This window comes from Pogoniulus pusillus, chromosome 17 (assembly GCF_015220805.1).
Source record: "Pogoniulus pusillus isolate bPogPus1 chromosome 17, bPogPus1.pri, whole genome shotgun sequence".
Classification (NCBI taxonomy): Eukaryota; Metazoa; Chordata; class Aves; order Piciformes; family Lybiidae; genus Pogoniulus; species Pogoniulus pusillus.
This window is the reverse complement of record NC_087280.1, coordinates 17,685,776-17,699,109: the sequence shown is the minus strand read 5'-3', so window position 1 is coordinate 17,699,109 and position 13,334 is coordinate 17,685,776. Positions and strand designations below refer to the sequence as shown.

General features: G+C 51.6%; 1 protein-coding gene across 1 annotated transcript in view; it reads right to left on the bottom strand.

Moving 5' to 3' along the window:
* Nucleotides 1–4,570: 4,570 nt before the first annotated feature.
* Nucleotides 4,571–13,334, bottom strand: part of PCSK6 (proprotein convertase subtilisin/kexin type 6) — a 42,977-nt gene continuing 34,213 nt past the window's right edge. Inside the window, exons 16-21 of the mRNA XM_064157981.1 lie at nucleotides 12,822–13,018; nucleotides 12,298–12,385; nucleotides 10,258–10,349; nucleotides 8,655–8,784; nucleotides 6,684–6,796; nucleotides 4,571–6,264 (exon numbers count right to left, since the gene is read on the bottom strand). Of these exons, the coding sequence (XP_064014051.1) occupies nucleotides 6,167–6,264; nucleotides 6,684–6,796; nucleotides 8,655–8,784; nucleotides 10,258–10,349; nucleotides 12,298–12,385; nucleotides 12,822–13,018 (718 nt within the window). The 3' untranslated portion in view covers nucleotides 4,571–6,166. The remainder of the gene's footprint in view (nucleotides 6,265–6,683; nucleotides 6,797–8,654; nucleotides 8,785–10,257; nucleotides 10,350–12,297; nucleotides 12,386–12,821; nucleotides 13,019–13,334) is intronic.

Sequence of the window (13,334 nt, the reverse complement as noted above, 5' to 3'; positions counted from 1 at the left end):
CCTGGTGCCGAACGGGCCCATGTGCCGCCGGCAGCGGCTCTGCGCCCGCTGCGGCAGCTCGCCAGCAGAGGGACCCGGAGTCCTGCGAATGGCTCTTCCCCCCTCAGAAGCAGTCCCGCGCTCCTAGGAAGCCTCCCCCACACCCCAGTCCCCGATTCCTCCCCCCGGATAGAAGCTCCGTCTCGGGAAACATTGCAGGCCAGGTTGGTTGGGACTCTAAGCGACCTGCTCTACTTGCAGATGTCCCTGCTGACTGCACGGGGTTGGTCTAGGATGACCTTTAAAGGTTCACTTCTAACCTAAACCATTCCATGAATCTCTGGTTCTCTGATTCCAGTCTTCCCTGTCAGCTGCTGGAGTTAGCAGACCCGATCTGCAGCCACCCAGGCAGGGCAGTCCGGGAGCCTGCCGCGCTGTCAGCAGGCGAGCTGCTCGCCTTTGGACAGAGTTGGCTCCCGTGCGCTTGGCCGGGGACTGTGCTTGTTCAAACACATGCTGCTCCCTGGCTGCTGCTCAGCCTCCCCGCAGCAACGACGGCTCTCGGTGCTTTCTCCCCTCCCTCTAGCAGCAGTTCAGCCGTTTCTCCTGGACACGGGGTTGCCCGTAAACACTTTCCCAGAGAGGCAATAGATGCCTCATCCCCGGACACATTCCAGATCACTTTGGGGGTCTGAGCAAGCTGCTCTAGTTGCAGACATCTCTGCTGGCTGTAACAAGGTTGGACAAGACGAGCTTGAAAAGCCCCTTCCAACCCAAATCATTCTATAATTTGGTGCAGGTGCCCTGGCAATTCCATGTGTATTCCTGATCTCTGCGAAGCTGTGAGGGGCTTTACTTGTGAGACAAAACGTGCTTTCAAGTGTCACTACATCCCCTTTTGCCTGCTCTAGGCATTTGGAAAACAGCAAGGAAAGGCTGAGCAAGTGGAGATGGCTCAGCCTGCCATGTCTGGCCAGGCAGCTCCACTCCAGTGTAAAGCAAGTCACTAGATTTGAAGCTTGCCTCCCTTCATAGAATCATAGAATCGACCAGGTTGGAAGATACCTCCAAGATCATCCAGTCCAACCTAGCACCCAGCCCTAGCCAATCAACCAGACCATGGCACTAAGTGCCTCAGCCAGGCTTTGCTTGAACACCTCCAGGGATGGCGACTCCACCACCTCCCTGGGCAGCCCATTCCAATGCCAATCACTCTCTCTTCCTCCTAACATCCAGCCTAGACCTCCACAAGCACAACTCCAGACTGTGTCCCCTTGTTCTGTTGCTGAGTGCATGGCTGGAGAGACCAACCCCACCTGGCTACAGCCTCCCTTCAGGTAGTTTTAGAGAGCAATGGGCTCTGCCCTGAGCCTCCTCTGCTGCAGGCTGCACACCCCCAGCTCCCTCAGCCTTTCCTCACAGGGCTGTGGTCCAGGCCCCTCACCAGCTTTGGCGCCCTCCTGTGGACACGCTCCAGTATCTCAACATCTCTCTTGAACTGAGGAGCCCAGAACTGGACACAGCACTTGAGTGGCGTGACCAGTGCCGAGTACAGTGGCAGAATAACTTCCCTTGTCCTACTGGCCACTGCTTGGCCCTGATGGCAGAGCTCAGCTGGTGGCAGAAGTGGAAGAACCACAGTACATATGACGTAGATTGAAGCTCGCATGTGAAGGGAAGCAGTTCACCATCTGCAGGTCCCAAATCTTGCTGAAGGTCACCAAGCCACCACTTCTATGGCCATGGAGAAATACTTGCCCAGCTCTCAAGGTCTCCATGAGCAAGATGAGCCAGAATTGTTGGAGTGGGTCCAGAGGAGGCCACAAAGGTGATCAAAGGGCTGGAGCACTTCCCCTATGGGTACAGACTTAGAAAGTCAGAGGTGTTCAGCCTGGAGAAGAGAAGGCTCTGGGGAGACCTTATAGGAGCCTTCTAGTAGAGAGAGGGGACTACAGGAGAGCTGAAGAGGGACTTTTTAGAGTGCTTGTTGTGATAGGGTGAGGGTCAGTGGCTTTGAACTGGAAAAGGGGAGATTTAGACTTGGTATTAGGAAGAAATTCTTGACAGTGAGGGTGGTGAGACACTAGAGCAGCTTGGCCAGGGAAGTTGTAGGTGCTCCCTCCCAGGAAGTGTTCAAAGCCAGGCAGGACATGTCCTTGAGCAGCTTGGTGTAGTCAAAGGTGTCTATGCCCATGGCAATAGTATTGAGGCTGAATTATCTTTAAGGTCCCTTCCAGTTCTATGATTCCATGAATGGTTTCAAGATCCACTGCTACTGAGAGGTTTGTGGGGTTTTTTGGTGAGCTGTGCCATTTCTATGAACCCAGGGTATGTGATACTAGATTAAATGTTGCAGTCATATTTGGCACCATGAAGACAGGGCTCATACTTTTCTTCTGGGAGAATCTAGCAGCACTCCCCTGAGTGACACGTGGCTTGCTCCCCAGGACAGCAGCTTCAGAGCTGGCTGTGTGCTGACTGGAGATCCCTGCCGAGGTATCAGCCAGGGTCAGGCAGCCACTTGCTTAAAACAAACAACCAAACACCCCCCCCCCCCCCCAAGCTGTCCAGGAAAGCACGTAGTCATGTTTGTATAACATCTGCATTTGTTTAAAAGCAGCTAGGAGAAAGCAAGAGGAGAGCAAGCTGTCATAAGATAAAATGAAGAATTAGCAGCAGTGTTGTACATGACTCAGGAATCATGCGGTGGCAAAGACAAGAGTCTTCAGTCATCGTAGGCAGCTGTTAAAAAGAGACCCTCTTCAGCCTCCTGGAAAGCATCTCCTGCCTCTGACAAGGCCAAATAAAACGTGGACCTGTCTCCTTAGCATAGTACAGCTGCATGCCTCAGCTCTGCAACCCTAACAGAATCCTAATTGAGAGCAGAGTTTCTTGCTCTGGGATGCTGCACGCAAGCTCTTAAAAGCCTTTTCTTTGCAATGGAAAGTCAGAGCAATGACTTTCAAGACGTGTGTTCCCCACCTGCCAACTACGAAATGGCAGATGGCTGTGAATGCAACCTGACAGCCAAACAGCAAACGAGTCAGCCTTCAAGAAAACAGCTATTATAGGTTTGGGGTTGGTGCCAAGAAACAATAGAGAAACAGGCTTTAATGGATTGCCTAAATATGCATTTATCTTGAAGACGCAGCCGCTTTGATCCTCTGAGCATACCAGTGTCAGACAGACTTTAATAGCTCCAAGCAAGCATTGCAGTAACTTGGATAAATAATCTGAATTTTATTACTTTCCAAGAATGACTTCTGAGGGAGTCAGTGCCCTAGGAAATGCTGGGAGCTGTTCTTGTTGCATGAGCTCGACCTGTAGAATTGGTCTCTCTTGCCCTGGCAGGCTGGAGGGCAGCAGAAAGCGGAATAAAGCTGGGGCTGATGAGGATTGGTCATCTAGAATTGCACTGCTTCACCCAATGTGTATTTTAAGTTAAATCAAGGATGAAAGGGTAAACATATTCCTTTTTTAAAGAAGCATTTCAGCACATCTAAATATACCAGCTTTTAGAGGCAGGCTGCCCTCAGCCAGAGAGCTGAAAGCAGAGCTGGTGCAGTGCTCTCCATTCACCGTTCCTGGGTTGTGACTGTGTGACACAGCAGCAGAAATCAAAGTTTGTTATTTTGCAGCCAAAGGGGTAAAAGCCAGGAGCATTTCATCCCAGTTCTGACCTCTGGTTTGGCCCAAAACCAAAAGGGCAACTCTGGAGCAACAGAAGGAATCACTGTATTGTGATAAATCAGCTGATTTATCGTCTGATAAATGTGAGGCTCTGTAAGACAGCACACAGCAACGCAGCTCTGAGAAAGCATCTTCCCCCATGGGAGGCCTTTGCTTTTTTCTCTTTTTCACACTTAAAATGCTCAGTTCCACATATCCAGGCACTACCCTGGGCACCTGGCCCATGGTTAAACATTGCAAAACCAACATGATAAAAAAAAAGGCTTCATAGCTCCCTGTGCTTCCCAACATGCTGGCAGCTTCTCCTCCTCCCCAGCCAGCTAAAGGTCGCCTTGCAGTTCCCAGCTGCTCTGGGGCACTGAGGCCACAGGATGCTCCTTGTACAGGTGGGAAAAGGGAGCAAACCCTCCTGCCAGCTCCTCAGAGATCCTCCACAACTGGAGAATACTCTGGCAAAGAGAGGTTGTGGAGAGCCCAAAAAACATCTGGATGCAATCTTATGAAGTCTGCTGTGAGTGGTCCTATGGTGATCCTCAGAGGTCCCTTCCAATTCCAACCATCCTGGGATTCTGTAATATACCCAGATGTGCCTAAACACAGCCCCAGTCACCAGCCAGTCAGTCCTGGGTGCACTGCAGATGCCAGTCCAGACTGGCAGGGAACAGATATTCAGGATGAGGTTCCTCTGAAGGTGAAAGACCTTTATGAGAACAAAAGCAGGTCTTGCAGATGCAGGTCATCTGCTCCTGAACCATTTCTCCTACAGGTGCTCTGAGCTGATCTAGAGCTCTGGCCAGGACAGCTGCTTTGTTCAGCAAAATAAAGATGGGTGGTGCATCACTGCTCTGCCCTGCCTGTTGTTGGGGTGGCAGCTGCCTCAATTTGGAAAGACACAGATTCATTTGTCAGGGCGGATCAATAGTTTATTAACTTAAAGGTCAGTTCACCAAAGCTCCATCTTTCCTTAGGTTTGGTCCAGGCAGGTGAGGACTGGTGACAGTGTGGCTCTCCCCTTTCCGCCTGGCTGAGGTAAGCTCTAAGTGGGCAAGCCCAGGCAGGGCAAGTGTCGTTGAAGCTGAAACCAAGCAGGAATCATGCCAGCTCCACCAGGAACTGGTGGCAATCCCTACTGTGAATTTCACTGGCAAAAAGTTATTAGCAACAAAGATCAGAACATGCAGCACTGGAAAGAGTGTTTACATATGACTGGTGCAAAGAGCGGCTCTGCAAGGTCAGAGGGGAGAAAAGGAAGATGTAAGACACACGAAAAAAAAACAAAAAGATTCCCCACTCCCATATAAAAAATAGTCCACAGAGAGGAAAAAAAAATCCACCCAACAAGGATTGTATAAGTTATTTTTTAAAAATCTGTAAAACAACATAGCCAAGGATATTTCAAACACAATTATATAAACACCACATGACTTACTAGTAAGAGAGAGCATGAAAAGATTTCTTTTGGGGAAGGGCTTTGTAGATTTAAAGAGTTTTCCTGGCCAGATCCTTAGAATGCCTCTTCTGGAAACAGATGCCCAAGAACAAATGACTGCCACGAGCAGGAGAATGTTGTGAGAGAGAAGGGTACACCCAGTGAAACAGGGGAAGGATCACAAGGCAAGATGCCAGGAGAGGTTAATTGGGACACCATCTCGTTTAGAGGAAGGATCTAGCTCGTTCCAGTTAATCAGCAACTTACTAGTAGTTCCAGGAGGGAAATTCGCGGTAAGGCTGTGATCCCACAGGCTGGCCCACGTGGGTGAATCCCCTCCCCGAGTCCCTAAGACTCGCTGTAGGCACAAGGGTTTTGCCTGCCTGCGAACGTCCTGCGGACTCGCCGGGCTGACACGGCTCAGAGCCACGGGGATCAGCTCTTGCTTTGGTCCTCAAATCTCCAGTTATTGCCACGGCCAGAGAGAAACAGCTACAGACCGAATCCGAACAGGAGTGCCAGAGCAGGCTGGAGGGCACCGCTCCAAGAACCACCTAATTCATCGTTTCACCTATGTACAGAGCGTGGCGCCGGCCGCGCGCGATGCAAGTTTGGGTCAGCCATCGCCTAGCAGAGAAGAGTACCAAAAGCCAAGCCAGAAACGGCTCTTTCTTCGCAGGGCTGTCAAGTCCTGCACCCCTTGCAGCAAGGGCTCCTGCCAGCCCCCTCGGAGCCGGCAGATCAGTAGGAATTCTGTGAAGAACCAAGTGTGTGTACATGGATCGTGCCTCGGTCCCTGCTCATGAGAAGCGTTTGAGAGTGTTAATATCACCTCGCCTGCTGCCTTTCGGGACCCGATCATTCAGGGTACGAGCCCATCCCTGCTTAGCATACTGCTGTCGAGACGCTGCGCCGACGGTGATATTAAAGCTATCAAACTCACGAGCGAATGCTTGGCAGCACCATGTAAACTCTCCCAAAGCTGAAAAAATAAACTCTTGTCCTAAACATTTGGCAAAACCAGGCTGGCAGTTGGTGGAAGTCCTGGATGGATGCAGCGGCTGAACTTTACCCGGCCATAAGACACGTCTGACAGCAGAACTGCACAAACAGCTTCTTTTCACAGAGCTTGTTTGATTTCACCATCTCACAGAAAGTCTTGTCAGCTGGGAGGCCGAGGCGAGGAACAAGAGAAAATGAGAGCAGATGAACATTTTAAATAAACAAACATTGCACGTAACAGGAGGTGCAATTCGTTCCAGTGTTGGAGGAGTGCAAATTGAAAAGGAGTCGCTTTTTAAGGGCATCTTTCACATGGCTGCAATGAAGGAATAAAGCAGCTTTTGCAGCGAGTGGGAGAATTAGCCCCAAGACTAAACTATAATGAAACCTAAACACTTGGATGGGTTTGAGCAACAGGCAGATATCCAGCAGCTCTGCCAGGTGATCTGCCCATCACAGCTGGAGCCCAGCAAGCCCAGGAGCTTCAACACTTTCAGCTCTCTGCTCTAAAGGGAATCCCCCAAACCCCTCGTTTTGGCTAAGGGGGAAGCACTGTGGTGCCAGTTCTGTCACAACTACTTACCATTGGTGCAGGTTTCGTTTGTCACACAGGAGCCTCCAAGGAGGCTAAAACCTTCTTTACACCTGAGGCAGTTTCCACTGGAGCCCTCACAGGCTGAGCAGTGGTCATCACACCTGGGGACAGAGACCCTGCCGTGAACCAGTGCCAACACCCCAACCTCAACCATCCAGATAATATTTCTGCTGGCACTGGGACTGAACTCGAATACACAGAAGACAGTGAATCTCAGGCTTGAACAAGCTATCAAAGCCCTGGGAAAAAAGAGCTCAGTGGTGCCAGCTCGATGCCTAGTGACAACTAGTGACATCCCAAGAGTACTCGCCTGCTGGGAAGGCTCAGCAGGACATGCATCTCACTTCCCAGCAATCCCAGTTAGAAAAAGGGCTCTGAGGGAAACTAGGGAAAAGGCCCCATCAGCTGTGCCTCCTGCCTGAGGACAGTGGCATACAGAGACCATACCCAGAACCTCTGGGCAGGGAAGCTGTCCCCCTGTTCCTCCCTGCTGGAGCGGAGCCCTGGGCAGGCAGGTGCTGCGCTGCGTGTTCCCAAGTCCCCCTTAATCCTTCCCTTTCATGTCTGTTTTCATGAGGCTGAATCCTCTCCCACTCCCCACTTAAAGCGTGGAGTGCCAGTGAGTGGGAGCAAACTGCTGCCTCCCGGCATCTCCCGGTCTCCTGCACGCAGCCCCATGCTGGGCCAAGGAGCGAAGGCTCCTCCAACACGGCCATAGGGCGAACGGGGCAGGTTTGATTGAAAGCTGGAATATCTGCCTGAACATCGCCATTCCTCCTGCCTCCCACACCTCCTCCAAGCCGCCTGGGGCTGGGGTTGAGCCCCTTCCACTGTAGCCCTAAGACATCTTGGCTGGCTGATTCCAGCGGGGGAGAGCGCGGCTTTGCTGCTCTGAAATCTATAGGGCAGGGACGTGTGGGGTCCAGCCCCACGGCTGCTCTGGCTCCCGGATTCCTGTTTCAATCTCTCTAGTAAACAGCTCCAAGCTCCAGGATGTTTTTGGCATTATAATTTTTCTTTTAATCATAGCTGCCAGCGTTCCCTGTCGGTCCCAGCTGTGCTCCAGACACCATTGGGGAGGTAGAATCAGAAAACAGACTCACAGACAAGACCTCTAAGGTCATTGAGCCCAACTGGTGATCCAGCACTGCCAGGTCACCAGTAACCCATGTCCCTCAGTACTGCATCTACACAGGTTTTCTCAACCCCCCTAGGGATGGGGACTCCACCACTGCCTTAAGCAGCCTGTTCCAGGGTTTGACAACTCTTTTGGGGAAAAAAAAATGTTCCTCATGTCCAACCTAAACCTTCCCTGGTGCAACCTGAGGCCATTTCCTCTTGTCTTATCTCTTGTTCCTTGAAAGAAGAGATTGACCCCTACCTGGCTCCAACCTCCTTTCAGAGTTGTAGGCAGCCAGAGGGTCGCTCCTGAGCCTCCTTTCCCACAGGCTGAATAACTCCAGTTTCCTCAACTGCCCATCAGCAGATTTGTGCTCTATACCCTTCACCAGACTTGTTGCCCTTTTTTGGGCTCACCTCAGCACCTCAATGTCCGTCTTGTAGCAAAGGGCTGGCTCAGAACTGAACTCAGTACTTTAAGTGCTGCTTCATCACTACCAAGTACAGAGGGACAATCACCTCTCTAGTCATGCTGGTCACACCATTTCTGACCCAAGGCAGGATGCTTTTGGCCTTCTTGGGCACCTGGGCACATGCTGGCCCATATTTAGCTGGCTGCTGGCCAACATCCCCAGGTCCTTTTCTGCCAAGCAGTTTCCAGCCACTGTGACCAAAGCCTAAAGCATTCATGAGGTTGTTGAACTTCATTCCACTGGCCTCAGCCCATTGATCCAGCCTCTCCAGGTCCCTCTGCAGAGCCTCCATACCCTCAGGCAGATGAACACTGCCACCCATCTTGGCATCACCTGCCGTTACTGAGAGACCTCTTGCAGACCATACCTCTTGCAGACTTTATTGGGCAGCCCATGGCTGTCAGCAGGGTAGAAGCCCTCACGGCAGGTGTGGACACAGTGCCAGTGTGGTGTGGGGCTCTCGGGGGTGCAGGGTGTGCAGTCCTCCTCACCTGTGCCTGTGGGTACAGAAGTGAGAGCAGATGACATGGGAAGCTTTAGAGATGGGTACCACAACACACCAGTGTGGTCACAGCCTCATATTATATGAGGAGCACCAGCTGGCTCTGCCCCATACATGCCCAGCAGTGAACAAGTTGCCTGTTGTGTCTTGCTTGGCTCCCACTCTTAAAAAAAAATCTTCCATCTCCCCAAAAATCAGCTCCCACTCCCAAAAAACAGCTCCCACCCAAGAAAACTCAGCTCCTGACTAAAAAAATCCATCTCCCACTCCAAAAAACCCAGCTCAAAAACCCAAGTTCCCGCTCCAAAAAACCAAGCTCCTATTCAAGTAAGCCCAAATCCTAGCTCAGGAAGCCCTGCTCCCAGCCCCAAACCCACAACTCCCACCTAAAAAACCCAGCCAGGATCCAGTGTCCTGCCCCTCTCTGAGCCAAGAGCTGGCCACAGAGGCTTGGCAGGGGATGGCACATGAAAGTCCCCTCTGGGACATCAGCCACTGTTCCCAAGTGTGTTCTGGTTTAGCTTTCCCACCCTGTGCAGAGTGAAATGTGGCACAAATGATGCTAAGTTTGGCTGTGGAGGAGCTGGAGGAGGGAAAGGCTTGGAAGAGGAGCTGGAAAATCAGCAGGTCCCACTTTGATGCTGGGACATCGCATCTGGATGGTAAAGCTCAGTGATGGAGGTGGTGTTATCGGAGGTTTTCCATGCAGCAGGCTTGAGAAATGGTTATGCAGGAAAAGGAGACAAGAAAAGGCTTGAAAAATAATTGTGGTGAAGTACATTTACACTGACTGGAATAAGAATTAGAAGGGAAGTAATTTTCTTAAGGGATTAAGAGCCCTTTCTCTTCCACGCTTGCCAGCAAGATCAATAAATATTTGGGATTTAGTCTTAGGAAATTGCCCATTTATGATAGATGAGATTCATGCCACTGAACATGAAGTGTCTAGAGATCATATTATCATCAGATCTATGATGATTTCAGTGGCAGGCACGAGCATTAACAATGGAAAATAATTGGACTTTCAAGAAGCAAAAAATGCAGGATTTAAAGGGAAAGCTGAGCGGCTGTGGGCAGGCAGGGGAAGCCAGCAGCGGGCAGCCTGGCCCCGCGGGATGGCCAGGATAACACACCTCAGCTGCCTGGCATTTTTATACGCTGCAAAGCCATCTTCCATCACTCTGAGAGGGTTTTACAGCCTCCTCCACAACCTTATTAAACTAAAGCACCTGACTCCAGAGGGATCAGGAAATAAAGAATGACTCCAATAAAAATGTAAAAACTCCCCAAAACCCTTTCTAATATGAATATATTCCCAGCACCTCGTGGGATGTGCTGGAGAAATGGGATTGCTTCCGCTCCGTCACCTTGTGCCTGGGCTCAGGGTGGGTGCAGTGGGCATCCCCAGCTCCTGGGGCACAGGAGTTGTGGCACTGCGCATGGGGGTGCTGGATGGCGACAGACCTACCTGTGCTGGCAGGGCAGGCCTCGCACTGGCGGGGCTCCAGGCTGAGGTACATGGCAGGCTGGCACTCTGGCACGCAGCTCTCTCCTGCCAGGCTGCCAGGAAAGATCACAGAACAGTTTGGGTTGCAAGGGACCTTAAGGATCATCTACTTCCCAATGCTCCTACCATGAGCAGGGACACTTTCCACTAGACTGTGTTGCTCAAGACCCTGTCCAGCCTGTCCTTGAACACGTCCAGGGAGGAGCATCCACAACCTCTCTGGGTAACCTGTTTCAGTGTCTCACCACCCTCACTGTCAAAAATTTCTTTCCTAATCTCCAGTCTAAATCTTCCCTCTTCCAGCTCAGAGCCATTGCCCCTTGTCCTGTCTTTACAAGCCCTCATAAAAAGTCCTTCCTTGGTGTTCCTATAGCCCACTTCATGTTATGGAGTGCTGCTATAAGGTCTTCCTGGAGCTGCCTTTTCTCCAGGCTGAGCAGACCAAGCTCTCAGCCTTTTGCAATGGAAGAGGTGCTCCAGCCCTCCGATCATCTTTGTGGCCCAATCATCTCTGGTGGCCCCAGAACTGGAAGCAGTTCTCCAGTTTGGTCTCACCAGAGCAGAGAAGAGAGGCAGGAGCACCTTCCTTTTTCTGCTGGCCACACTTTGTTTGATGCAGCCCAGGCCACAGTTGCCTTCTGGGCTGCAAGCACACATGGCCAGCTCATGCTGACTTTGTCATCAACTGACAGCAAAACCAAGAGCAGCAAAAATAAGCCCTGAAAGCAGAGAGGTCACTTGCACTGGAAACTGCATGCTTTGGGGACTCCACACAGCCCATTCCCATCTCTGCATCCCCCAGTGCCTCACAGCAGCCTCAGCCCACAGCATAGGAAGCGTTGGAAAGCCAGACAGTGCTTCAGGAGAAATTAAAGCTCTGCCTGGACCAAAGAGAGGGCTGCAGGCTCCCTAATTAAGTATCTAGGAGGAAATGGAATTGTTTTTTCCCATGGGCAGCCAGCCAGGCTCTCCCAAAGATCTTTTGCACCGTGAGGCTCCTCGGAATCAAAGGAAATTAGTTCAGCACTGTGGCTGGGCCAGCACAGCTTCAGCGTGGCAGGGATGATTTGAAGTCCCAGCTTAAAAGGATATTGGACAATAAAAAGCAAGCGCCGTGCAGATTATGTCCGACAAGTGCCTCCACTTTTGCTTTTCCAAGGGTGTAGATAATCTTTTGGCAGTGGCAATTTCCTTGTCTGAGAGAGCTCAGCTGCTGCTGTGGCTCTGGGCTGCTTACACCCCCTCAGCAAAGTGTTACAGGATCACAATTCCATGGGAGCTTGGAGGTGGAAAACAATTTCTCCTCAGTGCCATTGCTGCTCACCAGCACTGCTGGGCTCTGCGTCCCACAGGACAGCCAGCAGCAAGAGCACTCAGTGCTCCTAGCAGGGTCAGGGCTGCTCCACTTCACCTGTACCAGCCACTATCCTGTACCAGCCCCACGCAACAGGTACATTGGGTAAAATTTTCCCACATGGATGAAGCAGAGGGAAGGGCTTCTGCACACTCAGGGAGCATTTTCAGCCTGCCTGGAGCAGCTCAGCTAGGTATGGACCCTGCCAGGGGAGCAAAACCAAGTGCCCTGTTTGTCTGGGATGGTTCTGATTGAGTCACCTGAGACCTGGGGAGAAACCTGTGCTTTGCAATGTGTCGTGTAAACATTTTCATTGCTTCCCCCTCCATCTTAGACGCTGTAATGCTGCGATCTGCTCTGCTCTCAGACACCAACTTTGGATGAGCCTTTCTGAACCTGCAGCACAGCACTTACCAATCACCCTGGCAAGAGCTGGAGGAAATTAAATTAAATTTAAATAGCACTTCTCAGCTAAGAAAGGGACATGAATCACCACCTTTGAATTCCCAGACCTCAGCTACAGTACCAGGGAAGCAGGATCTCAAGTCTTTGACTAATTCACTTTCTAATTTCCCACCGGTCCTCCCAAACCGAAGCTGTGGGTAGCAGCACTGCAGGTGTAAACTCCTCCCGAGCTGGTGCTTTACCTGAATCCATCTTTGCAGGCAGTACATCTGTCAGCTTCGCCAACACATTTTTTACAGCTCTGATGACATTTCAGACAGCGTTTCTGACCTTTTGAAAAACAAAGCGAGGCAGGGAGAATAAAATCTGGACAGTGATTTGCAGGCAGCAGTCGGAGCCGCAAAGCCCTGCTGCGCTCCAGCGCCAGCTCCCTGGGGCAGAGAAGCAGGTCCCCCCAGTCCCCGACAGGTCCCTGCTGCTGCTGTTGACCTTATCTGTCATTGCTTGCTAAGAAGAAATATGCTTTGCTAGCAGCTAGGGTCATTAATTACAGTCATCTAATTAAGAGCTGAGCCCAGCGCCTCTGCTTTGCATCACCCTCTGAACACCCAGAGGTTTCCCTCCTCCTTCTACTGTGCAAAGTGGGTGAAGGAGGGAAATCCAAAGCCAATACTCAAAAATCAAGGTGCTTTCCCCACCCACAGCACTCAAGAGCAGAAGTAACCCCCAGCACAGCCTCAGCCTGCAAGCGGCGAAGCAGCCTTACGTTCCTCGGCGTAAAACCCGGGCGGACACAGCACCAGGCAGGTGCCCATCTCCTGGTGGTGGTAGAGGCTCCTTTTGCAGGCCGTGCACTGGGTGGGTCCCCTCCCGACGCAGCGCTCGCAGCCCTTGTAGCACCGGCGGCACCTCCGGGCGCCTTGGTCGCCGAAAAAGCCCGCGGGGCAGGAGCTGACGCACATCCTGGGGAAGGAACCACAGCACCCAGGCTTTGGCGTCAGCACCTGGGCGCCTGCTGGCAGCTAGGCACCTGTCACCAGCCCTTCTCTCACAGCATTTAGGGTGTCCCCCAGCCTTGGCGGCAGTTTGGGTGTGTTGGCTCGTGTTTAAAATGCAGGGTGTCTTGGATGTCGTGGCTCTGTGACAAAGGGCTGGGGACTCTCTTGGACAGCAGCTCCAACTAGAAGAAAACTTCCCCTTTGCCAGCCCAAGAGACTGAAGAATGGAAATCCCAATGCCAGAAGTGATTAACTGTCCCTTGGGCATGGGTGACCCTGGC